This window comes from Toxorhynchites rutilus, chromosome 3 (assembly GCF_029784135.1).
Source record: "Toxorhynchites rutilus septentrionalis strain SRP chromosome 3, ASM2978413v1, whole genome shotgun sequence".
In the NCBI taxonomy this organism is placed as follows: domain Eukaryota; kingdom Metazoa; phylum Arthropoda; class Insecta; order Diptera; family Culicidae; genus Toxorhynchites; species Toxorhynchites rutilus.
In genome coordinates this window covers 220,207,438-220,234,105 of record NC_073746.1, presented here as the reverse complement: position 1 = coordinate 220,234,105, position 26,668 = coordinate 220,207,438, and the positions used below count along the sequence as shown (strand labels likewise).

General features: G+C 37.7%; 1 protein-coding gene and 1 long non-coding RNA gene across 2 annotated transcripts in view; one reads left to right on the top strand and one right to left on the bottom strand.

The window, feature by feature from the left end:
- LOC129775292 (acetylcholine receptor subunit alpha-like 2) overlaps positions 1-26,668 on the bottom strand; it is a 93,931-nt gene that overhangs the window by 46,051 nt on the left and 21,212 nt on the right. Inside the window, exons 2-4 of the mRNA XM_055779856.1 lie at positions 17,602-17,646; positions 16,462-16,571; positions 193-373 (exon numbers count right to left, since the gene is read on the bottom strand). Coding sequence (XP_055635831.1) covers positions 193-373; positions 16,462-16,571; positions 17,602-17,646 — 336 coding nt within the window. The remainder of the gene's footprint in view (positions 1-192; positions 374-16,461; positions 16,572-17,601; positions 17,647-26,668) is intronic.
- LOC129775293 (uncharacterized) lies at positions 22,642-23,550 on the top strand. The gene is made up of 2 exons (XR_008742915.1): positions 22,642-23,076; positions 23,133-23,550. It is a non-coding gene; the product is annotated as an uncharacterized LOC129775293 (long non-coding RNA).

The window sequence follows — 26,668 nt, the reverse complement described above, 5'->3', positions numbered from 1 at the left end:
ACTCAATCTTAGAATACTTTTTAATAAGTTAATCTAATTTATCAATTGTTTATACCTTGAAAAAAATTTTAAGCGCTGCGGATGTTCTGAATAAGACTAATAAAATTCACTAGAATCAACGAGAGGAAAATAATCGGTTTGATGAGTCATTTTAAAGCTCTAGGAAACAAAAAATCAAGATCTTCCACTTACCTGATTGCCGTCGTATGTCCATGATCCAAACTTCATGAAACAAGTCTGCTGGTCGAACGGAAAGTAGCGCACGTCAATCTCGCAGGATGATTTGAAAATTGCCGGTGGCGTCCAGATCACTTTCCCGGTGTAATGCAGAATCGCTTTGGTCAGTGTTGTCACCACATACTCGCCATCGGCACTGAAACGAGGGGAAAGGATGGAGGAAAAGTGTGGACAAAAATTAAGAGTGAGAGTCAGTGAAATGTTCGTTATCAAAATCACGTTACTGCTTGTTTTCCCCATCAATAATCCATTTAGTGGGCGGTAATCTTTGTTCCGCATCGCAATTCCGCCTGTCGGACGACGACATACGAACACGATGTGAAAAACATGTGCCATAAAAATCGGTCGGAAGAGTTCATAGGGCCTTTTCCACGCATAATGAAGCCGAGCCGCGAGGCAGCGTTGAGGATAACAGTTGCAAGCCGGGATGAAATTGCCGTGTGAATGTTCACACATACTGGAAAACACGTGGAACGATTGTTGCTGGGCGTTGCAGTGGGTCATAAATAAAATAGAAGTTCAATGTGAACGATTGTCGAAAAGGCACCGGAAGTAATAATCAGCGATCAGCAGCGAGTTGGCTATTGTGTGCACATGATGGAGAAATTTATGTCTCTAAAATGGCGAGCTGTGTTCTGAAGAAAGAGATTATTGTTTTAATCAGCTCCGTGCTGAATTCAAACTTTGTTATTGGTTTTGAAACATTCGTTCACTGTAGTATTTTTTTGACGTTGAACTACGTCTTTCAGGAAAGGTACCAAATCAGAAATCAGTTTACGTTTTTGGGAAATAATGTTAACGTTAATAAAAATTTTTTTCAGCGAACGAATTCTGATGGCTTGCATACCAATGGAATTCGGAAATTTTCTAAGTTTTGTTTGATATGCTATATGTTATAATTCCCTGATTCCTAAACGGTTTAAATTAATGAAAACTGGAAGTATTCCCATTTTCTTATACATTTGTTCTGTCGATTTGTGTGTTTACCTTCCCGTACCGTCATTAATGAGCAACTAATACATACGTCTCTGCCCGTTTTACTTATTTGGTATAAATAAGCCATCCGCGATTTGAAACCACATTTTCATTTATTCTTCGTGAGGACACCGACTGGACAACACCGTTGCTGGGCGAGCTGGACGGCGATGGATCGAGTGCCTTTCTCAAGGCAGTGGAGGTGAACGAGTAGGAAAGTTTCCCAAGGGTCTTTTTAAAGACTACTCTGAGAGAAATAATTAGTATATATTACAAATTGTCTTGTGAATAATACCGATTCGTTAGTCATTTTCGATCGTAATAATTATTCGTATATTTTGCGCGAGTAAATTGATAAATACAAGTGTCAAAACATGTACTCGAATATCGCCTCAACCTCGATCCTGCTTTCGGGATTTCGGGCCTACGCACAATTTATGGAAATCGGGTTGCATTTGTATTATTATTGTATTTTCAGTTTTTGAAATAATTACGACGTAAAAGGTTATGTTTTGTTAATTTATTTCCATCAAATACATCTTCAACATACAAAATGTAATTGTTTCGGAATTGGGCACTTGTTTGGGCTCTGGTTTATGTTGGATTTTCCTGCTGGATGATTGGCAAATTGCAAATTGGCTTAGAATGAAAGGGGTGTAAGTGATTTGATCGATTTCTCTACATCGACTCTCTCTTTTGGTCATAGCTTAGCCTCAAATACATTCCCAGCTGTATTTGACAATGTGGAAGATAGGTCAGAACCTCACCTATCAGATTCTATAGCAAACTTAAATTGGAACGTTTTTGCAATTAAGTTATTAACTAAAGAAAAAGTTGATGAAGAGAAATCGATCAAGTCACTTACACCCCTTGCATTCTAAGCCCCTCAATTGATATCTGCGCTGGCATTTTGTTGCCGATGCCGTCTGGAGTTTTCTTAGAATAAGAATTGTTCGTAAAGTTCGCTGGCATTAAATTTGTGCAATTAACGGAATGGACCGGTTGAAAACTTACTGAAGAAGTTCACATAACCGGCTCCCGGAAACTCTTTAAGTTAACCAAGAAAGAAAAAAAAGGCAGACTTGGTTTCGTGTCGTTCCTTTTGAGGGCTGTATGAGGTGTAACCCTGCATGTTTTCCAGCAACAATAGCTTCGCGACATAAAAGAAATATACAAGTATAATTGAGGGGCTTAGAATGAAAGGGGTGTAAGTGATCTGATCGATTTCTTTACATCGACTCTCTTTTTGGGTCATAACTTAGCTGCAAATACATTCCCAGCTGTATTTACCAATGTGGAAAATAGGTCGGAACCTCATCTATCGGATTCTATAGCAAACTTAAATTGGAAAGTTTTTGCAGTTGAGTTATTAACTAAATAAAAAGTTGATGAAGAGAAATCGATCAAGTCACTTACACCTCTTGCATTATGAGCCCCTCAATTATAATTGAGGGGCTTAGAATGAAAGGGGTTTAAGTGATTTGATTGATTTCTCTACATCGACTCTCTCTTTTGCTCATAACTTAGCTGCAAATACATTCCGTACTGTATTTGACAATGTGGAAGATAGGTCAGAACCTCATCTATCGGACTCTGTAGCAAACATAAATTGGAACGTTTTTGCAGTTGAGTTATTAACTAAAGAAAAGCTTCATGAAGAGAAATCAATCAAGTCACTTACACACCTTGCATTCTAAGCCCCTTAAATTAAAATAAAACAAACTGCTCACCTTCGAAGTGGATCGCTTCCACAAGAGATATGGCGAATGCAAACACACAGTTGCTAAGCATGAAAATACTCAAGGTTACTCATGGTATGAAGTAAAATATACGAATCGTTGGTAGGGATGTACATTTCATTTGACATTAGTTTTACAAGGATTTGGTAATATGTACAAAAAATGTGTACATTTTACCAATGTTTCGGTTACTAAAGATTTGGTAGCTGCGTTTACTAATGTTTTTCTCCAGTGTAGAGATGAATGAACTGAAGAGTTCGAGAAAGAAACTTCAATTTGTTGTCACCGAAGCAACATCGGCAAGCGTCGAGCGGGAGTGGATTTCTTCCTTAAGGCAGGTAAAGAAGGAGTATGGAGCAGAGTGTTTCTCCACCAGAGGCCCTACTCAGGGCTAGAGGCAAATGAACTGAAGCAGTTCAAACCCTCTTAAAAGCAGAAATGAAGTGGAATGTAATCATAGAGGCGAATGAACTGCAAAGTTCAAAGCCTCTTGAAAACAAAGAAAGAAGAAGAATGTAATCACAGTTGCTAGCGAGCTGGCAAGCACAACACATCGAGCGGACATCATTCATGCCATCAGTTTTACACACATATAATTACAGCTCGAATACAAGCATATACAAGAATGGAACAAATGGAAGATATTACGAAACACATTCACTACACACCCTCGAAGACGAGGAAATCCTCTGTATCAAAGTTTGCTACGACAAAGAAGGTGCCAGCAGTATTCGGGATTTTTTGTGTTAGGTCATGGTCATGGAAGAGTAGGGGAAGTGCGGGCATATTGGTCACCCTAAGGAATATGTCCATCTCGCTTCAATTCCCGGGCTTCGAAGAATATTGTAGTTCAACTCATTGTTGTTCAAGATAGTGAACGATTTTCACTATAAAAATTCAAAACAGTACATTTTTCATCATTAGAAAAAAAAAGTGAAAAATCCAACTTTTTTTTGCTTGGAGGTAAAGTGGTCACTCGCACACATCAAGCTAAATGGGATAGATTTAAGCGTCGTGTTCGTCCAAATTTGCTCAAATCACATTTGATATGGTAGGTACATGTATGATATAAGCTTGGTCTATTTACCTAGAGTCTCAATTTAAATTTTCTCATGCATACAAAAACTAGTAAGAAACACCTAATGTTCCGCATGATGAGGCTTGGTTTAGTTGGAGTGGCATATTTTTCCAGAGTCAAAGTCACAAAAGGAACCTTTTCAAGAGCAGAGTGTGATGAGGTATATCAGTGTTCTGTTTAGTAAACAGAACATTGTATGTCGTTATTCACCTATGACCACTTTGCCCCCAAACATCAAAGTGATTTCTATGCTAATTAATCGCTGAGATCAAACGGAATATCTTTTCAGTCGCTCAAACTGATGACTTGTCCAACATATCAGATTGAATAAACTAATTTTTACGAGAAATTCCTTAGATACCATGCGCACAGAACGAATGGCTATCGAGAGAGCCATTTCTGTTTTGACATAGGATTACGTCTTTCAGGAACATATTGGGGTATAAATTGGAAATTGAAAATCGTGCACATCGTGAAAATTATCCAATTTCAAACGCTTACCGCTTAGACATTTCATGATGGATTGATGAAATTTTTGCGTCAATCGATATTTGTGTTCCATAACAATTTTTTTATATTGAAAACAATAGTATATGTCATGAAACTAACTATCGAACAATTGAAAAATCTCAACCCCTATCTTAACAGAAAAAACCACTTCTGATTGGTCGAAATTGACGACACATCGGGTCCCTAACAGAGACATCAAAACCAAGCTGCCTGGGGGAATCGACATTGCCAATACATAAAAGTAGGGGGAACTTTCATTCCTACCGAAATGTGTTCTCTAACAGAGACATCAAATCAAGCTGCCTGGAGGAAATCGGCTTCAGGAGGAAATGGTTTCATAAATAAAAACCAAGGTGTGTTCCCGCTCGAGAACGGGTCGTTTGGTTTAAGCTGTCTTTTGTTATGAAGAAAATTACCTTTCCCATTTCAAATATGTTTTCTGTATATTAAAGTAACATGTTCTTACTGATGATTATCTTATATTAAATTGAAGATTTTTTTTTTCTTTATTTCATCCATTCATAACACAGGAGGCATCTCGTCGTGTTCATCATATCTCGTTCCACTTCGGAATCTTTTATCTGATACGCACCATCCAACGACTGTTTACCATCCCTCTGTCATCATTAATCGGTAAACACTGAGGTGAACAAACGATACCCATCAATCAAACAAAACGGCCCTTTATAGAGCCACCAAATGGTTATCAAAGAGTTTAACGATGTAATTCTTCAAACATATCCAAAATCAACATATAGCCTACCGGAATCTTACGTCAACTATGCGGATACAACCCTCCTGTGACATTTTATTTATATTTTGAAATGCGACAGCTGAAGTACAGGGTGACTCAAAAGTCAATAAATTCTTCAAACATAAGGTGATTATCAATACGGCATCTATAGTTAAAAGTTATACTACCAAACAAGCCAACTTTGCTCCCCATGACCAATTTGCCCCCACTACCCCTATCTAGAATTTTGGAACATGGACATACAATACATTTATTTAGATAGCGATTCTCCGAGACTTAGTGGCTTTTTTTCGGAATAGGAGACAAAACGTATGGTTTAGGATGGCAATGGAATTAATTATCTCGATTTTTCATACGGAACTTGCTGCGAAATGTTGATTTACACGATAATATACCCTATGTAAAATATTAGCTCCTCCGTACCTCATTTACTAGTGTCGCAGATGTCAGTTTTTCAAAACCGAAAAATCATAAAAACTTTTTTTTTCGAGAAGACAGTAGATCTTGATGAAGCATACAATTTGAAAACATTTGGCATAAAAATATTTTTTTTTGAAAACTCCAATTTCAAGTGTGCGTCAACTGCGAAATGGTCTGCCTAGATAGCTTTTAAACATATGAGAGAAACGAAGAACGTTTGCGATAGACACTCAAGGCAGTGCGTGTGTTTTGTCCTCGTTAGGGCAAAAAGTAATCTTTAATCACTCATTTAAGTGAGTTATTTCTTAACATCAAGGAGTTATCCAATGATCCAACGATTGAACGATTTAGAAGAAGAAGAAGAAGAAGAAGAAGAAGAAGAAGAAGAAGAAGAAGAAGAAGAAGAAGAAGAAGAAGAAGAAGAAGAAGAAGAAGAAGAAGAAGAAGAAGAAGAAGAAGAAGAAGAAGAAGAAGAAGAAGAAGAAGAAGAAGAAGAAGAAGAAGAAGAAGAAGAAGAAGAAGACGGGATAAAACATGCGGGTAGTGCTTCAAAGCTCTTGGAAATGTGCGAAAATAGCCCGATGATTATTTTGGCTCTAAACCAGATACAGGACGGACTCAATTATCCGGAGTATTGATTTTTTTTTCACTCCGGATAATCGAATCCTCCGGATAATCGTGTCAAAATTTTTTTTTCTTTATTTGTTTTTTTTGCATGTACTATTCGTTTTTTGAAAATGAAAGAGGAATTCAGAAATTCAGAAAACACCTTTCTCACATGAAAAAAATAATTTATCCAGATGCTCTCAGAAGGTGATAGACGATCATATTTGATGAAAAAAAATCCTTCTACGCATGTATTTGAATTTCCACATTGACAGAGTTACAAAACTTGTTTTTCCGGATTCTGTTGCTTCAAACTGACTCTACATCAAAAAGTACGCTACGGAAGACGATTTCGATGCTTTTATTTGAAAGATGAGAAAATTTAGTACAGGATATAGTAATGGAACAACTAAATTAGTGAATTTTAATAACATTTTGGAAGTGAAACACTTAAAAGTTAATAATTTTTAATGTGTTATTATTAATTTTATCCTCAAAATTTATATTAAACTAGATAGTTCCTATCAATTAAAATTAACCTTCTTTAAAGTTCTTTAACCGCTCCACAATTTGTTCTTTAACGCACAACTTCTATCTTTCTTAATTTGGCTGCAATATCGATATAAACAATTCGAGGTGTCGTTGTAAGCGCGTAGTTCTAGTTGTATTCATTGTATCGAGTCATACTATAGCTTGTTGGAAAGGTATTTTTGCGCGCTATAATATAGTCCTTGACAGTGTTTTGTTTGGTTAAGTCATTTGTGAGTTATAGTGTCGCAAATATGGAGCAAAATAAAGAGAAAATTCGACATATTTTACAGTACTACTATGACAAAGGCAAAAATGCATCTCAAGCTGCCAATAAAATTTGTGCAGTTTATGGACCCGATATAGTTTCCATTTCCAAAGCACAACGATGGTTTCAACGTTTTCGTTCGGGTGTAGAGGTCGTCGAAGATGCGCCATGCTCCGGAAGGCCTGTCGTCGAAAATTACGACAAAATCGCTGAATTAGCCGAAAGACCGGCATAGTAGCAGCCGTAGCATCGGCCAAGAGCTGGGGATAAGTCATCAAACCCACTGCCCACTGAAGCGACTCAGACGGTGGCCAAGCCCTCATTAACGGCCAGGAAGGTTCTGCTGTGTGTTTGGTGGGATTGTCAAGGAATAATCTATTATGAGCTGCTTCCCTATGGCCAAACGCTCAATTCGGACCTGTACTGCCAACAACTGGACCGCTTGAAGGTAGCACTCATGAAGAAGAGGCCATCTTTGATAAACAGAGGCCGCATTGTCTTCCATCAGGACAACGCCAGGCCACAAACTTCTTTGGTGAAGCGCCAGAAGCTTCGGGAGCTCTGATGGGAGGTTCTTTTGCATCCGCCGTATAGTCCGGACCTTGCACCAAGTAGTCACCACATGTTTTTGTCCATGGCGAACGAGCTGGGTAGTCAGAAGTTAGCCACAAAAGAGGCCTGTGAAAATTGGCTCTCCGAGTTTTTTTGCCAATAAGGAAGCGAGCTTCTATAACAGGGGTATTATGAAGTTGGCATCTCGTTGGGAACAAGTCATCGAACAAAACGGCGCATATTTGACTTAAAACAGATGATTGTAACTAATTTTATGAACAAATGAAAATTCAAAAAAAAAAATACCGCAGAACTTTTTGACAGCCTAATATAAATAAAAATCCAAACTGATTTTAATCGAGTCCAAAATTGTACAGGGTGCGGCAGCATAACTTCCTTTTTTCAAAACTCAATAAAAACTATTGTATGCATCGGAAAATATTTATTTATTTTTTATAATGTAGGTACATGTCTAAAGTTTTTATTTACATTGTTTTGAAGATCAAATCTGTTAGGTGACGTCCCCCATTCTCCATACATTGCGTAAACCGATTTCTGGCGTTTGTCATGACTCTTGTTAGCATAGCAGGTGTTATGTTGGCAATCTCTTCTTGGATGTTGGTCTTCAAATTTTGTAGGGTTCTTGGACGGTTCACATAAACACGGGATTTCAAATAACCCCATAGAAAAAAATCACAAAGGGGCAGATCGGGAGAGCGTGCCGGCCATTCCAAATCGGCTCTAATTGAGATAAGGCGCTCTGGAAAGTGTTTCCTCAAAACAGCTATCGATGCTCTTGAAGTGTGTGCTGTTGCACCGTCTTGTTGGAACCAAGTATCCTCCAAATCCAAATTTTCTAGCCGTGGGAAAAAAAATTGTGGCATGTTTACATACCGGTCCAAATTCACTGTCACTGTAACCTTATTTTCCTCAAAAAACCACGGACCAATAATTCCAGCTGAGGAAATTGCACACCACACTGTGACTTTGGGTGAATGCAAAGGCTTTTGATGCAATTCTCGAGGGTTGGTGTCAGCCCAGTAGCGCATGTTTTGTTTGAAACAAACCGACCACCCACACCGACCCACATAAATGAAAATGGGCTTCATCGCTAAAAAAAACAATAGCACCCTCGGGAACGACATCAAGAAGAAGCTCACACGCGTTCATTCGAGAATTGAAGTCACGTTCTGGAAGTTCCAGCACTATCGCCATCTTATAGGGATGAAAATGAAGTACATCACGAAGAATTTTTCTCACAGAACGATCGGACAGTCCAAGGGCAGATGCGTGTTTGCGCGCAGAACGCCGTGGCGATCGCAACATTGACGCTCTCTCCCTTCAATTTTCTCAGGTGATCTAACGGGCCGAGGGACTCCAGTTCTTCCTTTTGTCGTACTTGCAGTTTGTCTGAATGTAGTGACCCATGTAACAATTGATTTGCGACCTGGGACGGGAGCCAACGGGGTTAAATTAAAGCGATTCCGAAATGCACGCTGTGTTGCAATAACCGAAAATCCGCTTGAAAAGTAAACTTCAACGGCAAAGGCACGCATTTCACTATTACAACGCATGATGGCGACAAAACTTTACAGTATCCCCTCTTGAACGAGACCACAAGCGCTCCGCTATGACATCAACTAACTGAGTGGCGCGCATTTTAAAAAAGAAAGTTATTTTGCCGCACCCTGTATATAATCGAATCATATATAATCGAGTCCGACCTGTATTGTATTCTATTAGTCAAAGCATTTCATTTGATACCAATATTGAGGGGATTGCAAAAAATACATCGACCATTTTGTGGCGGCGACCTTTTCGAACTTATGTTGTTCATAGTGTAGTGTATTCTCCAAATCAAGCCATTCAGCCACAATACGCAGTTTTATAATGACAGTAGAATTAAATGTATGTTCAAAATTTCAGATCAATCATTCAACAGACCGGGGTCAATTTTCTAGTAATATGGGACAACCCGACAAACATTGAAACATACCTAGAAACAGGTCAAGCTGAATGAAACCATTCAAAAAGTAATTAGTTGTTTGGGGACTGCGGCCATCTTGAAATTGGACTATTCATTATCTGCTATGTTCTACTGGTCGAGAACTTTCTTTTGATACATTTGTGGGCATTTTTCATAAATAACTGTGTTCTACTGTTCAAGCCTTTTCATTTGATACCCATATTGATGGGGTTCTGAGAAAATAGGTAATCCGCCATTTTGTAGTGGCCGCCATCTTAGATTTACATTTTTGGTAAATAACTGCATTCTACTAGTCAAGCCCTTTCATTTGATACCTATAGAACTTATGTTGTTCATAGTGTAGTGTATTCTCCAAATCAAGCCATTCAGCCACAATACGCAGTTTTATAAGGACAGTAGAATTAAATGTATGTTCAAAATTTCAGATCAATCATTCAACAGACCGGGGTCAATTTTCTAGTAATATGGGACAACCCGACAAACATTGAAACATACCTAGAAACAGGTCAAGCTGAATGAAACCATTCAAAAAGTAATTAGTTGTTTGGGGACTGCGGCCATCTTGAAATTGGACTATTCATTATCTGCTATGTTCTACTGGTCGAGAACTTTCTTTTGATACATTTGTGGGCATTTTTCATAAATAACTGTGTTCTACTGTTCAAGCCTTTTCATTTGATACCCATATTGATGGGGTTCTGAGAAAATTGGTAATCCGCCATTTTGTAGTGGCCGCCATCTTAGATTTACATTTTTGGTAAATAACTGCATTCTACTAGTCAAGCCCTTTCATTTGATACCTATATTGATGGGGTTGTGAAAAAAATATATATGGCTCCATTTTGTGGTGATGGCCATTTTAGATTTGAATTTTTCATAAATAACTGTATTCTACTAGTCAAGCCCTTTCATTTGATACCCACATTGATGGGGTTGTGAAAAAAATATATATGGCGCCATCTTGCGGTCGCGGCCATTTTGGATTTGAATTTTTCATAAATAACTGTGTTCTACTAGTCAAGCCCTTTCATTTGATACCCATTATGATGGGGCTCTGAGAAAATATGAAATCCGCCATTTTGTAGTGGCCGCCATCTTAGATTTGCATTTTTCGTAAATAACTGTGTTCTACTAGTCGAGTCCTTTCATTTGATACCCATATTGATGGAGTTCTGAGAAAATATGCAATCCACCATTTTGTAGTGGCCGTCATCTTGGATTTGCATTTTCCATAAATAACTGTGTTTTACTAGTCCAGCCCTTTGTTTGATACCCATATTGATGGGGTTCTGAGAAAATATGTAATCCGCCATTTTGTAGTAGCCGCCATCTTGGATTTGCATTTTTCATAAATAACTGCATTCTACTAATCAAGCCCTTTCTTTTGATACCCATATGAGCTATTCAATATAGAATTATTATACAAATTATTCAAAATTTCCGAAAATCTAAAATAAAATACTCCGGATAATCGTGTCTAAAATTCCGGATAATCGAATCCCGGATAATCGAGTCTCCGGATAATCGAGTCCGACATATGTGTGTGTGGTTTCTTATGACGATTACTTTTATTTTAACTTTCCTGTACTCGCGCGCAACAAAAAAGAAAATCCGTTTACTCAATGACTATACGTGTCTCTGTGATCGATTGCTATTGTGTATTTCTAGGCTTTATTAGTATTTATTTACATTCAGCCACCTCATTAATTCTCGGTCTGTCAGCTCGTATGCGCGAGTATTGAAGGGTTAAAGTAAATATTTCGAACCATTCGAGAACAATAAATGTGTACCTTTAACCCTTTCACGTACAACATCGAGTCTCGCTCGATGTGGAATGATTGTGCCAAAACGTACAACATCCAGTCTCTCTCGTGGTGCGCTTGCATAGCACTGAAATGCTCTGCAGAGTAGTGAAATTACTCGATGCGTGCGCCATCGAAGCGTTTGCATTTGGGTCGCTCTTTTGCAAATAAAATCGTACGCGAAGGGGGGAATGAGAAAATGCCGGTTTAATATTTTGACGTGGGACTACGTCTAACCGGAATATATGGAGGGTAAAATGAAAACCTAAACACAGAACATGCAGGAAAAAATGAAAGATTTCGAATGCTTATAGCTCGAAAATTTCGTACTGGATAGGAGAGATGTTTGCATCAATTGATAGGGAATATTTCTACGCATCTATCGCAACTAACAAAATGTTGTTTTACATTAGATAAACAATTGAATAACTGTAAAATATTAGGCGTTATCTAAACGCCCTAACTGCATCGCTTTGATTGGCCCGATTTACGGTTTCCCTAACACAGCCATCAAAACCAAGCAGCCTTGGGGAAATCGGCATTGCAAATACATGAAAGTAGGGGGACTTTTGTTCTCATCGAAAAATGTTCCCTAACACAGATTTTAAAACCAAGCAGCGAAATCGGCATTGCAAACACACGAAAGTAGGGGGAGCTTTTGTTCCCACCGAAATGTGTTCCCTAATAGAGATTTCTAAACCAAGGTGCCTGGAGAAATCGGTATTTCAAATTCATGCAAGTCGGGGGTATTTTTGTTCCGACTGGAATGTGTTTCCCTAACACAGACTTCAAATCCATGGAGCGTGGGGAAATCGGCATTGCGAATTCATACAAATCGGGGGTATTTTTGTTCCGATTGAAATGTGTTTTCCTAACACAGACTTCAAAACCGAGGTTTCTGGGGAAATCGGCTCTGCAAATAAATGCAAACTGCGAGTACTTTTGTCCTCGCTTGCCTTTGTGCAGAGTGGAATATGTCTGTCCTAACATGATCTTCTAAACTTAGGAACCTGGGAAAATCGTGCAGACACTAGAAGCGAATGAACTTCCCAGTTTCAAGCAAATTCGAGATTCGAGAAGTATGTACACTTTTGGGATGTAAACTTCAGAGGGAAATGTAAAATAAAATAATCGTTTGATATTTTTTTTTGGTCTTTATTGGAAAGATTTCCAGCCTTAGGCTGGTTCATCAAACGTTTGATAATTCTTCCGTACATATATTTTGTTCTAGTCATCATACCAAACGTAAAAGGTCCGTCATTAAATTTACTTGTAACGAAGAACAATCAATCACAATAAATGAATTGACTTTACATGGCATTTGTTCATTTTTTTCACTCACAGAGCAAATATATTGAACTCAATTGAATTTGGAAACTGTTTCATTCAATCAAGAATTTAGTCAATACAAACGAATGATTGCTAAGCTAAGGTAGTTCCACGTCAACCTTGCGGTTATATCATAGATATAACCCACCCATTTTTTTTTGTATGACCATTCTCCTCTACCGTTTGTTGTTCTTCAACGAGTTAATTTTTCGTGTGAAAAGAAATATTTTTGGTTTGTAAGAATCGCGTAGTGTGACGAAGATATGTTTGTCATTATGTCTGGTGGGTGCAATTGATGCAATCGACTAGACAAGATGCCATTAAAGTAGTGCGATTGGGAAGAGAAATGATGCATAATGTCAATGGATAAATTTGCGTATGGTGCGAAATTTAGTAGAATTCCAAAAAAACAATAAATAATTTCGCATTTCTATCATACGGGGCAAAATTTTGGTGTGTGGTACAATGAATATTCATAAAGTTATCGGAACATTTTCCGCACTATCTTAAATAGTGGATGCAATCAACTGTACCTTTCAAACCCCTCGACCCCATAGCTGTCGATGTCGATAATCAATAAATGTTTGATTGAGAGTCACCCGAGTCGTATGTGCCAAATTCAATTGGTTTGTTTCGTTGTATAGCGACACTGATTAAAATACAAACCATTGCAGTTTAGTGAAACTGTGGCTGGTCTTAAATAGGATTTAATTTAACAATGAATTTCACACGAAATATATCATGATTATATTGTGCGAAAACTGATTTCATTAGTATTGTTACTGGTTGGGTTTAGGTGCTATGTAAGCAAAAATCACAACTTAAATGTTGTCTGTGCTCACGTGGAATGCTCTCGATGCAATGAAAGTGTATGTGAAGTTCTGTTCTTCGCATAAAGATATCGCATTTAATATCGAATCACAAATCCCGTTGTTGAGAATCGTATTTGGGGTCTTTCCAAAATTCTTAACATTTCATTCGAATTATGAACGATTCGTTCATAAAAGCTATTTTTGTTTTTTCATTCCAGACTTCACGGAATAAATGTAACTAAAAACTCAAAAATTCAAAATAAAAACAAAAGTTAACTTATCTGAAATGAGTTTTTTTAAAGAAGTTCAAATAACTGATTAACTCTTCATTAGAAAAGTGAAGGCAGAAGAGCAAGTTTGATGTGAATCATCTCTGTCCTTAATTGCAGCATTCTTTTTTTCGAAATAAATTTGGTTTAGACTAATTCTATGCAGAATTCGAAAGTCTAAGAATGATAATAATTATCACAGATTCGTATTGAAAGGAAAGTTTGATTGATTCTTATTTCATCGTTTCCCGCATGAATGTATTACGATTAATTAATTAACTGTCAAGAAATGGATGTGTTTATCCACAGTGGTGTGTTGCTATAACGAAATGTTGAGGAATCAAACAGATGTTATGCAGATATTACCAGAGTCCGGGGTGTGTTTGGTGTGGACTTCGTTATTCACCCATTGATAAATTTAATCCTCTCATACTATAGAATGAAACAACTTTAATACTGGGAAACACACAATCTGAACATGTGCACCGAATTCGGCACCAATGACATCGATATGCGATGTACGAGCCTGCATTGAATTCGCCGAAATTAACACATCGAGTGCCGCGATTTTTAGTTTGATAGACTTAATGCATTGGTTAGGTGGAAATTTTAATTGAATTTTCTCGAACTTTGGTTGGAAATATAAATTTTCTGTCGAATCTGACAGAGTCTGAGAGTGGGAGTTAATTAAATTTCAACTTTTTCCCTATCGACTGGATACCATTCACTGCAATTTGCTTTGTTATACCTGTGGTTTTCGATCTCTCCGTTTCGGGATATTTTTGCTTCCATGGAAAATTTTACGATTGATTGACGTTGTAAATGCAACGTTAAAACTGCTTCCAAACTTTTCCACCAACAGTAAACTATTGGAAAAGCTTGAATTCTGAAGTTGAAGGTGATATTTGGTCTTGTGCTTAGATGAACTTGATTCTATTTCAAGTGCAATTGGTTCTTGGAAGTGTTCTATCAGGATGATAAATGAGTAATTTTGGTTTTTTTTTGCATAAACCTATCTTGTTAATTATTCAAGGATTCGCTTATGAAAATATCATCAAGAAACCTCAACTTCATCTTCAATGGCACTAACGTTCCTAGAGGAACTTTGCCGTCTCAACGTAGTATTACCTGCGTCATTTTTTATCAGCACTTAGTTGAGATTTCTATGCCAAATAACACGCCTTGAATGCATTCTGAGTGGCTAGCTCTAGAATACGCGTGATCACAGTGTAAGTCGGAGGAAATTTCTTTGACGAAAAATTCCCCCGACCAGAACGGGAATCGAACCCGAACACCCGGCATGTTAGTTATGAAGCTAACCACTCGGCCAAGGGAGCACAACCTCAACTTCATGCTATATTAAAAAAAAACAGGATTATAACATAACATACTCCATAACAGATTGAAATTGCCATTTTCTGGGATAAAAGTATGATTCTATGAAAACATCCTTCTATCCACGAGATTTACCGTCAAATTTTAACTGTACATTTTTCTGCTGTTGCCTTAGAGACGTTGTCTTGACATAATTTCATGCTTCAATTTTATGGCGATTTTTTACTTTAGACAATCCTTTTTAGTGAACAGCTGAACGTAATGAATCCCAAGAAAAAGTAAAATTTGTTTGGCTATGTGACTCACAGTGAGCAGGTACGTGTGATAGATCCAAAGATACATCTGACCCAATTTAATAGAATGGCAGATTTGTTTTAATCATTCATGTTTACAGTTAAGTCACGAAAGAAGTCACACTCCTGCCTCGATGGTCAAACCGAAACAAAAAAATGTCCGTTCATGGAACAGTGACAACCACCGCGAACTGCGATGGCAGAGATAACCGGGAAAATAAAAAAAAAGTTTCCCATAAAGGTTGCCTAATTAAATTACAATAAGAGGAGCCTTTCATTTCAGCTTCCTTTTCAATTGCCTTGCCGAAGTTTGGCTCCGTTAACAGTGAGAATGAAGCAGCTATTGAAAATGAGGAAATAAATTTTATTCCTCGCTATTTTCTTGCATACTACACTTTTCTCATTGAATACAGAAAAAGTAGGAACAGTAAAGTTTTTTTTTTTGCTTTTATTTACTCTATTTCTTAAAAACGGGGATTGTAGTAAAAGGGGGCTTTTTTCATTAAGCTCTATTTATGTTCTGATTTTGTTCCAATGTATTTCAGTGTCCTGTTTCTGTATTAAATGACAGCCCACCGAAACATGAATCAATATAAAGGTCGACTTTCAGTTTTTTTGTGAACTTCAAGTTTGCTCTGAAAGAAGTGGACGCCTTTCATTGACCGACCATGTTTTGATTAAGTCAGCCTCTTTTGTACACCTTTTTCTATCATAACTCCATCGTGTACTGTTTGTATTCAATCATAACAGTAAGAAGGAAGAAGTAATTAAAACACGAAAGTTTTTATCTCGAATAATTGGGAGCTGTATACGCGTTACGTAATGTCTAAAATACGCTTTGGTTTTAGGTAATTAAAAAAAGACATCTTCGCCAGTGCAGACAGCAATCGATTTTTGTGAAATAGAAAATAAATCTGAACCTTTATTTAGAGAATGATGGTAGATTAACATATCACACAATACTCACTTATTGTAAAGCACAATATCCGGCAGCCAGATATGTTCGGACGGTACGTACAGCTCTGTCACACCACCGTATTCCGTTGGATCCCATTTGAATTTATGGTCTTGCCATTCCTGCAAAAAAGACCGCCGCAAAGACGCAGAGGACAGGGAAAATATTTAATACCGTGGGCCACTCTTCTCGGTGTGATGTGCATAGCCCGTCAGCAGGAAGGGGAACGTTAAACGTTACGAATTGTTCGCATACACACGAAAACAAACACACACACATCCATATATATATATATATATATATACACACCCTCCCACACGTACGTATACAGTTTGCTGGTCATCTGTTAATTTCTACGAGGACCAACTGGGAACAGAGTGAGATAAAAGGTGTGGTCTATACAAAGAAATAATTTTGCGGGGGGATGAATATAAAATGAAAATGAATGCCACGAGCAAGAATTTAATGGCAAACATGGTTAGTCTCTTGCACTTGCTATTTTCAGACAAATATGCTTTGTGTTATATTAACCTAACTATGGAAGTGTACAATGTGTGTACAATACTACCATATAAATGAAACACAAATTTCTGCATTACTCGAGAATGAAACCAAATGGAAAAAGATTTTAATGTGATGAAACACACTCCTACATCTTTATATAGAAATCTATATAAAAAAAAAGGATCGCCGGATGTGTTGATAAGAGCAGAACTCGAGGAATGAATTTAACCATTTAAGGCTGTCTTTATTCTATCATATTTTCTGTATAAAACATTTATTCCATGTAACGGAGAAACATGTTATTTGCAAGTGGTTGAAAAATCTTGAACGAGAATTGTGTCTCAAAATAATCTGATATTATAATGATTAGTTTTGTTAGAAATACTAGAAATTTTATAGTAAAAGTTAAATTCAACGGGGTCGATTAGAAGAACAATCAATGAACAGTACTGCGATTGGACCCATGAACTTGCTCATAGCAAGAAAACGTGCAGGATGGGCAGGATGAAGTTTGCCGGGTCAGCTAGTAAATAAATAAATGGGATAAAAAAATATGATGTTTATTATCGATAATTGCTCTCTGACTGGGCTGCGACCCAGTTAACGTGCGCCTAGTGTGCGCCTGTGTATAGATTCACTCATACTCACATGTTCAAGCCAGATGTTAGTTGTTAATATTTGATCTTTCAGATTCTGGAAAAAAGAAAATCATGAGTTATTTGCGTCTGCTTTGAGAATAAATTTTTGTAGCCTTATGTTTAGGCCAACAGTAATTTTATATTTTATATTTATTTTCGTGTTAACGGGGTGTTTATTCGAAGTTCGTTTTTCAAAGGTTTTTTCTGCTAAAGTGGGATCCGTGACAAGTGGTAAATCGAAAAGAAAAAATAGTTCAGTTTACATGGCCGTTTTATAAGGGAAACATCGAATAGCGTTTGCAAATCATTGATTTTTGTTATATTAAAAACCCTGCTTTGTCATTTAAAGTGTAGCAGCGGTCAGTATTTCCATGAAATTATCCCCAAAAAAGTAACAAAAAAGTTAAAACTGTCCACGATTTTTTTAAATTTTGGCGTGTTTCATTTTGAAATGCTACTGCTACTGATATGCTACCGTGTTGTGTGTGATAAATACTGCTACAAAATAGTAGATTTGTCTTTTTTTTTGTACTGTAACTGTATCGTCGAACCCATCTCGATAATTTTGATGTCTAAAATGTCGTATGATTTGGTCGACTTATTGTCGAAAATGTCGATCACATAACGGAAATCGTCGTCATGTAAACCCTGCTTCGATTGCCTAGGAGATAAACATCGCACAAAATATCGTTTGGCATCATTTGGAGAGGAATACATAAAAAATAGGAGGGCGATGTCAAAGGCACGACCGAACTGTTGATGTAAGACTATGAATTCATTGCATTCAATTCGATTATAACTTTCGATATTATTTCAGAGAGGAACGGAATTTTATAATTAACTCTTTGTAGAATTTTTGGTGACCATATACGTGATTTTGTTGTAACTTTACTGTAGTCTTCAAAAACATATATATATTTTTTTATATTATGAAAAAAAGAAGACCGTAAATTTAAATAAACTATACTTCTCGCTTGGTGCAATGTTACATGCATTTTCTCTTCTGTTTACTTCATAGAGGTTTTGAACTTCAGTAAGCAACGCGTATAAACTGAACCGAGCAACAAACGCAGGTCCGCCAAAGCTGGGTTATAATCTGGAGAGATAGTGTCACATTTACCCGAAACCCACTCACCCGAAAGACATTCACCCGAATGTAACATCTACCCGAATGCGACACTTATACGAAAGAATAATCTTCTTCTTGAATAGCGTTAACGTTCCCTGTGGAACTTTTGCCGTCTCAACATATGCATTAACTAGCGTCATTCATTAATACTTAGTTGAGATCTCTTAAGCCAAATAACACGCCTTGAATGTATTCCGAGGGGCAAGCTCTAGAATACGCGTGACCACAGTGCAAGTCGGAGGAAATTTCTTTGACGAAAAATCCTCCGGCCAGAACGGGAATCGAACCCGAACACCCGGCATGATAATGTGAGACGCTAACCAATCGGCCACGGGTGCACGAAAGAATAATAATATAATCGAATAATACGCATTTGTATATTTATTTCTGATCAGTGTTATATAAAGATCATATTTGTCCCATACGTTCATTTCCATTCAAAAAGTATTATTTCGAAATAGTGGCGTTGAATAAAATCCTTTTCGAAATAATGAAAAGAGAAAGAATGCAGTTTTATAATGTATTATGAAGTTTCATTCATTCATATGGATGACGCAGCCAGTTTACTTAAAAAAACAAATTTACTTAAAAATGACAATTTTTGTAAATACGTATTATGGCACTGAAGTGCAATTTTGATTATGAATTTATTTTTTCGCAATAAAATTCATTCTGAGTTTACTGTAACGGGGGCGAAACCAGATCTGACGAGGATAAGGAACCGACATGACGTACATGAGATGCATAATCAACCGGGCAAACGTTATGCACCAGGTAAACGTATACCTCTGTTTCAAACAAACCGGGCAATCGGTGGAACACAGGTTTGCTTGCGAGAGGCCGCCGCTTCTGATAGCGGGTCGGTGCTTCCTCGGTTCCTTATCCTCGTTGAATGGGGACTGCGCCCCATTACATTGATCCCAGAAGAAATTTCATCACGAAATAATAAATTCAGGTTAAAAACCGCGCTGCGGTGGTAAATACGTAAGTACCATTTTTTCTTATCTATTTTTTTCACACTTTCATTTAAATTTTTCCGTTAAAGTTATCTGCTTAATTTTCGGAATATTTCATAACCCCTCCTCATTTCTGAATGATCTCTTAGCCTTCAAGAGCAATTCGGAAAAGAAAGAAGACGGCATCTCTAAAAATGATTTCTAAAAATGACACAGCGAAGTCTTCAACATCTGTTTTCGTATTTCCTCATTACAATTTCTCATCTTACTTCGTAACAGGAGACTTGACAAAACTCATAATCTGATTTGTCGGAATTTTTGCTTTTTCATTCGGGTAAACATTCCATTGTGGTGAATGTTCATTCGGGTATTTGTCGCATTCGGGTGAATGTCATTCGGGTATGTGTTATATTCGGGTAAATGTCGGGGAAACATGTTTCGGGTGAATGGTATTTGGATGAATGGGACACAACCGCCTGGAGAAACATCCATCTTCAAAAATGCCACATTTCCTTGTTTTGACCAAAATAACAGTTGATAAAGAATGGCTCTCAACCTGTTTTTTTCTAACTTTTTCTTTACTCACTTATATTTCATTGACAAAACAAAACAAGGCTCATTTTCCTCTAGTGCAGCCCCCATATCTGTTATTTTTTGCTGGACTATCAGCATACCAAAGTTGTTCGAGCCCGACATACGATGATAGGTCAAAGCCAAACAGTCATGTTAATTCGAGAGAATCGTAAGGAACCAATTTGATTACGCTTCTGAAAGAAACTGACCCATCTGAGAAAATTCTATTCAATTATCGGAGACGAAAGAATCGAAAGATTTAAATTCACAAACAAAGACAAACAAGGAAGAAGATGAAACTAATACTTCAGACATAATAAATTAGTCATCCAGCTAATGACGAGTCGACAGCGGCAGCGAGGCTCCAGAATAACTTTCCTCAAGGCCGATAGTTAAGTTTAAGTTTTCCGAATTGACACGCGTACAAACGCGTTCCTCATAGTAGAACCGTTATTCTATTTAACAGACGCATAATTTATTTCATCGAATGATTGCACTGAGATAGGCGAGCGATCGGCAAAGTAGCAATATTTCCAAATTAACTAACATAATATGGGTGGAGGAAGGAAGGATTTTCAATTAAAGAGACTTCAAACTTTTTCAGTTCATTCGTCTCTAGCTTTGAGAAAGGCCCTTGGTGAAAACTCTACATTTCCGTTACTCTTCTACACTCGCGCCTTGAGAAAGGCATTCAATTCTTCGCCGAGACTCATCTAGTCATCGATGTTTACCAGTCGAATGTTCCAAGACGAATGAACAGAATATGTCGCAGTCACATATTTTCTATCTTCGTTCGATGCATCGTGACATGTTGCATTATAATCGCTACATTATTTGCTCACTGTAAATCATAACCCACAATCCAATCGACGAAAAAAACATCGACCTAACAACGACCGTAACGCTGTTACATATTCACGATGACGACGATTAGGTATCGACATCTGGATACGGCATTAGTTTGTATGAGGCAAACTATTCTCTATCATATTAGTCGGCCCGAATCAGTTTATATTTGCTAAAATTTGTATGAAATTTTTTTCTTGGCATAATTTTTTCAACTTAAAGTACGTTGTCATGACCCTAATTTGAATTATTTTCTATAGACGTTCAGATATTCTCAAAAAAACTTGGCATTATAATATAAAATTATCTCAAAACATATTTTTTATGACGTTTTTTCACCACTTGCAGGCAATGGTGATTTTCACTTACATAGAGTACTAATTTGATTAAGGAAAAATCATGTTCATTCATAATTTTCATTTTAAAAGTGTATTGATTCCTTCTGCAAATCCATACTGTCATGCCTATTCCCCAATATCTTCAACGCGGATAGTTCGTTAGTCGAAAATACTGAATAATTAAACAAACCAAATGGCATCACTGGTGGTTCTTTTTTCCACTCCGCTAAACTGTCATCTCAAACAAAAACAAATGGATCATACAACTGGTGAGTATGAAATATATTTCGACTTTTTAATTATTAATTATTTTATCTTGTCTTATCAGCAGTGTTTGCCAAATGATCCACTCATTGAAAAAATCGCTTTCGTTCGTTCAAATATGATCTTTCAGGAAACATTTCCCCCAGCGGTATTCTATTATTGTTATGTGCTGCAAATCACGACACAAAAGAGAACGAGACAACTCTGCATCGGCTCGCACTTCATTGCACACCAGCATGCAAGCAAAGCTATCACGCTTTCAGTGCAGAAAGCTTATTTTCTTCTTTGCCTCTAACATATGCATACCGACCTCTCCATGCATCATGAAACAGCAGGATCGTACGGACAACGCAAAGCGAAAGATTCATATTCAGCTAATGTAGCAGATCCTGATTTTTAAGTCTCAGAGAGTGCAAACTATATGATTATTTAGCTCGATAGAGGCTAAGGGAAGGGTAGTCAGATTATATTTTCCATTTTTAACGCCGCTATCCCTTGAAATGTGTATATTTATATAGACCGCATAGTTTTACTAGCAACACCGCTCCAGTGAGAAGCAAAAACTCTCGCGTTTTATCTCTTTTCCCATTCGCTGCTCTCCGCAAATGGTGACGTAATGATGACGTAATTTTTCTTGTATCATTTATTGCTTTACACTTGTCTGTGCAGTGGGTTTCGCTATAGTAAAATGAGACGATATATGCGGTTCAAACTTGTATGCAGGCTTCGAAAATAGTGTGCCATGTTTGATACAACTCGAATATGCAAACAACAGTCTTCGTTCCTCTCTTAGTTTAATCACTAAATGTTACAAAAGTGATTGCTGACATTCATACAAGTATCTGAATGATCCTCTCATATTTGGTTATATGTTCGTGAGAGTTTACTTGCATGACACATTGTGTATCATTTGATTTTGATCGAAATCCAAACACTGCTTATCAGCTATGAATACATTCGACTCGTTTGCTTCCATCAATCGGTAAGTGAGAAAGATGATTTCTCCCATCACCACAGTGCGGATTTCCACTTCTATCACAGCAGCCAACATCCGTTTTCCTGCAGCAGTAACCTCCAACCCCTGTTGGCAATGCCGGGGGACAGCATTAACAGCAGCAGCAGCAGAATTTGACCATGGTATGGTATTGCGAAGAACTTTCCCCATTAGAGGTTCCGTGCTTCGCGCACATTCAAAAATCCTCTCCAGACACGAAAACTCAACGACAAGGAGGTATTTATCAACTTGCTCAGCTGAATTACCACCCTGAGGAACCCGAATGCATTGATTCCGTTGTATAGTAGAATGAAAATAGGCGAGGTAAGCGAACGTAATCGCATGATATTTTAATGTTCGCATTTTTATCCGGATCATATAACTGGTGAGTAGGGAATTCATTTCTGCTATTCACTTACTAATCATTTTATTTTGTTTCAGCTATGAATCCTTCCGACTCAATCAATCGGCGAGTGAGAAAGATGATTTCCCTCATCACCACATTGCTTATTTCCACTTCTGTCACGCCAGCCAACAGCATCAGCTTTCCCGCAGCAGTATCCTTTAAGTCCAGGGTGCTATTCCGGGGAACAGCATCAACAGTAACAGCAGCAGGACCTGGCCATTGATAGTATTTCGAGCAATTTTCCCCATCGGAGATCCCGTGCTTCACGCACATTGAAGAATCCTCCTCAGCCACATATCTGTGTCATCAAGGGCAAGGAGGTATTCATCAATGTACTCAGTCGGATTTGAATCGTCAATCCAGACAACCCGGATGCACCGATTCCATTATATACCTTATTTTTATTATACATGGATTTTTATTATTTTTTTTCAATAAAATGATTAAAATCGATCAATGTATTTCCTTTTCATTTTCAATAACAAACCAATACAAACAAGCAGCAAGCAGCGCTGCAAGCAGGTCGACGCCTTGCACATGTTGGTGAAAAAGTGGTATCAAGTTGTTCGATGAATGCATATGAAAGGTCGATAACTCGATTGCAAGGTGGCAGCATTTGAGGTCGATTGTTGACATTTCATCGACCCGATCTTGGCAGGCAAAACGGAATGTGGGAAGTGAGAGAGCATTTGCTGTTGCCTGTGTTACGAACAGGGGTTAGACATCAATTGAATATAGGCTACCCAAAATCAAAATCAATATGGCGTCATTTGTTTATCAACATATCATTTACGAGCTTTATTCTAACTGCATGAGCGATATTCATTTTTCGGTTTCACGTGGAGGTGTTCACATTTAACATGGAGTTTAAAGTTAGCCACTATTCGACTATATAACCGCACCGAGTTGTACACAACAGTAATTGATTGAACCAAAATGTCAGTAAACCGCAGCAATATTGGGTACACTGGCAATATGAGGGATTTGACGTTTTAGTCGTACCCCTGGTTACGAATGGACTAATGGCATGACCATTCATAACGTGGGATCACGGGTATGTCAGTGTCTTTCAGAGAACAACTGAAATCAATTGCAAATGATTGAGAACAGGGATAACATTGCGTATTTCGAAACGAGCAACTCGTTTCGAGATCATTCAAACTCGAATCGAATCTATTTTAGTATTATGTATCTTTTTCGAGTTATTATTCTCAGTGTACTAGATTTCGAGTTAAATTTGTCTCGAAAAGAAATGTCAAATTTTTGGGTTTGTAAACAAAGCAAACTTCATGGTTATTGCAAATATCAATGCCGAAAAACAAATTTAATTTGAAATTATATTAGAATTGTGATTAAAAAGAAAAGATCGCCAAAACGCTCGTGATAGTGAAGAAGAAAGTACGCTTATTCCACAGAGGTGAGAGTTGGGGGATAAAAGTGGCTCTTTCGCTAAGTGAAAATGAGTGAATTTGTCTTATATACGTTTCCGATGTAAATGATTCTATTGTTTTGTTTCAAGGTTTCGGCAGTATAACCGTGTTCCAAACAACTTTCACTACTACTCCTGCAGCTTTAAAATTAGCGGCCGTTTTGAATCTTCTGACTTCTGGCCGTACCAAATTAATATAATGAAGGAGAAAACTTTTTACTTGGTATGGCTCAACCAAAAGTTCCATCAGTGTTCAATGAAATGATGCCACTTCTAGAAAGCAGTTAATGCTAAAAATGGATCGAATTGGATACAACATCGTTTGATGAAACAAAGCAATATTTCTTCGACAAATTCAAGATACCCGGTGTATTGATGGTACTCATATACCCATTCTAAGGCCTACGGAAAATGAACAAATGGATTGTGATTCCATAGTGCTCAAATAAAAGTATTGTATTTATACTCACATACTTGTACAAATAGACATCAAGACCAAAGGAAATGCAATTGCAATTTTTTTTTGATGTAAGGTTTAGCATTAAAATCAGCATTTCACTAGCATTTTCCCATACGACGATCAACCATTTCTTGTCGAGACATTTGTTCTCGTTTCGAGTTGAAAATTGCTCGAACACAATGTTACGTAATGTCAAACTTTGCTCGAAACTCTACTACTGCCTTATTCACTTCGCTCGCTTCGAGATTCATAATGGCAAAAGTGGTCGAAACGAACAAAAATCACTCGTTTCGAAATGCGAAATGCCACCCCAGATAATTCAATATTCTCACATAAAATAACGCTCACTTGTTGGGATTCAACGCACCGTAATTCCGAACATAATCGTTTCGAGCAAAAAATTTATGAATGCATTCATTATCAAAACTTCGCTTCATTCCAATGTATACCCAAAATTAATTTTTAACGTATGTTTTGGCATCTCGATTTATTACATTAAAATAACAGAAAATGTGCTACTCCCCAATATTTAACGGAATATATTGCCGGTCCGTTTGATTTTGGATGGCTTTTCTCGGTAGCCTTCTCGGTTTCCCACGGATGGAGGAATCCAATCGCGATGGCGTGGAGATGTCTGAAATGACCGGGAGAGCTCCTCTGGGACCAATCGAAACGGCGAAAAAGCATACGCGCAGTTCATAATGGAATATATCGTCAGGGCGATTGTTTCTAGAGGTATTTTCTCGATGACCTTGTCAGGTTTCCCAAAAATAACACTCCGTCGTCGCGATTAAAGTTCAATACAGAATAGGCGTGACTAGTAATGCTTAAATCTCCACCGGAGTGATTGAATTTCGATAAAAAGTAGGTACGATGAACATTAGAATAAAAGCCGGTTCAATCTATTTTACAGGTTTTCCTTCTCAGGATACCATAATCTCTGCAGCGTATTGTAACACTTGCGGTTTTCGGATTTTCGTTTCGTCGAGTGGTCGATAGTTCGCCTTCACATGATCACATCACTTACCTCAGTGAATCCTGATTTTTACCTCTCCCCACTAACAGCTATCCCTCCTATGATAAACGATAGGGAACCACGCTATAGAGGCGACCCTTCTGGCCTTCGGGCGGCGAATATGATACTAACATTCCTTCCCTTCCCCTGATGACTGTAAGGACGTGGCCGGCGTCGTTATTGTCCATTTAAAGCTCGAATTACCGAAAATTGCACAACGAGAATTATTTGCTAGACCAAAGTTTTCATATAGTTTGCCAAATACACGGCCAGACCGAGATGGATATAGATCTCCTTTGTGCGTGGTCGTGTTAAACAGTCTTGTATTCCATCTGGCCTTCGGGTTCAATCCCCGTTGTCATTGTATGGCCTTTTTTGGTACAATCCCAAAAGAGATGACAAAAGGAAAAAGAAAGAGATGTCTGCTCCAATACATACAAACATTTTAAAGCTTATTTGCTTATTTGACACTTAAGGACACGAAAAGGCATTGTTTCTGCCGAGGATGAAAAGTTTTCTGGCAACGCTAGTTTGGGTGTAGTGATCGACATGAAAATGCGTAAGAAAATAATGTAATCTTCAACACCACCGTACCGGAACGCATTGACCGCAAGTCACATCCCGGCAGCGATTTTTACACCTGGGCAAATTATTTTACGTTTATTCC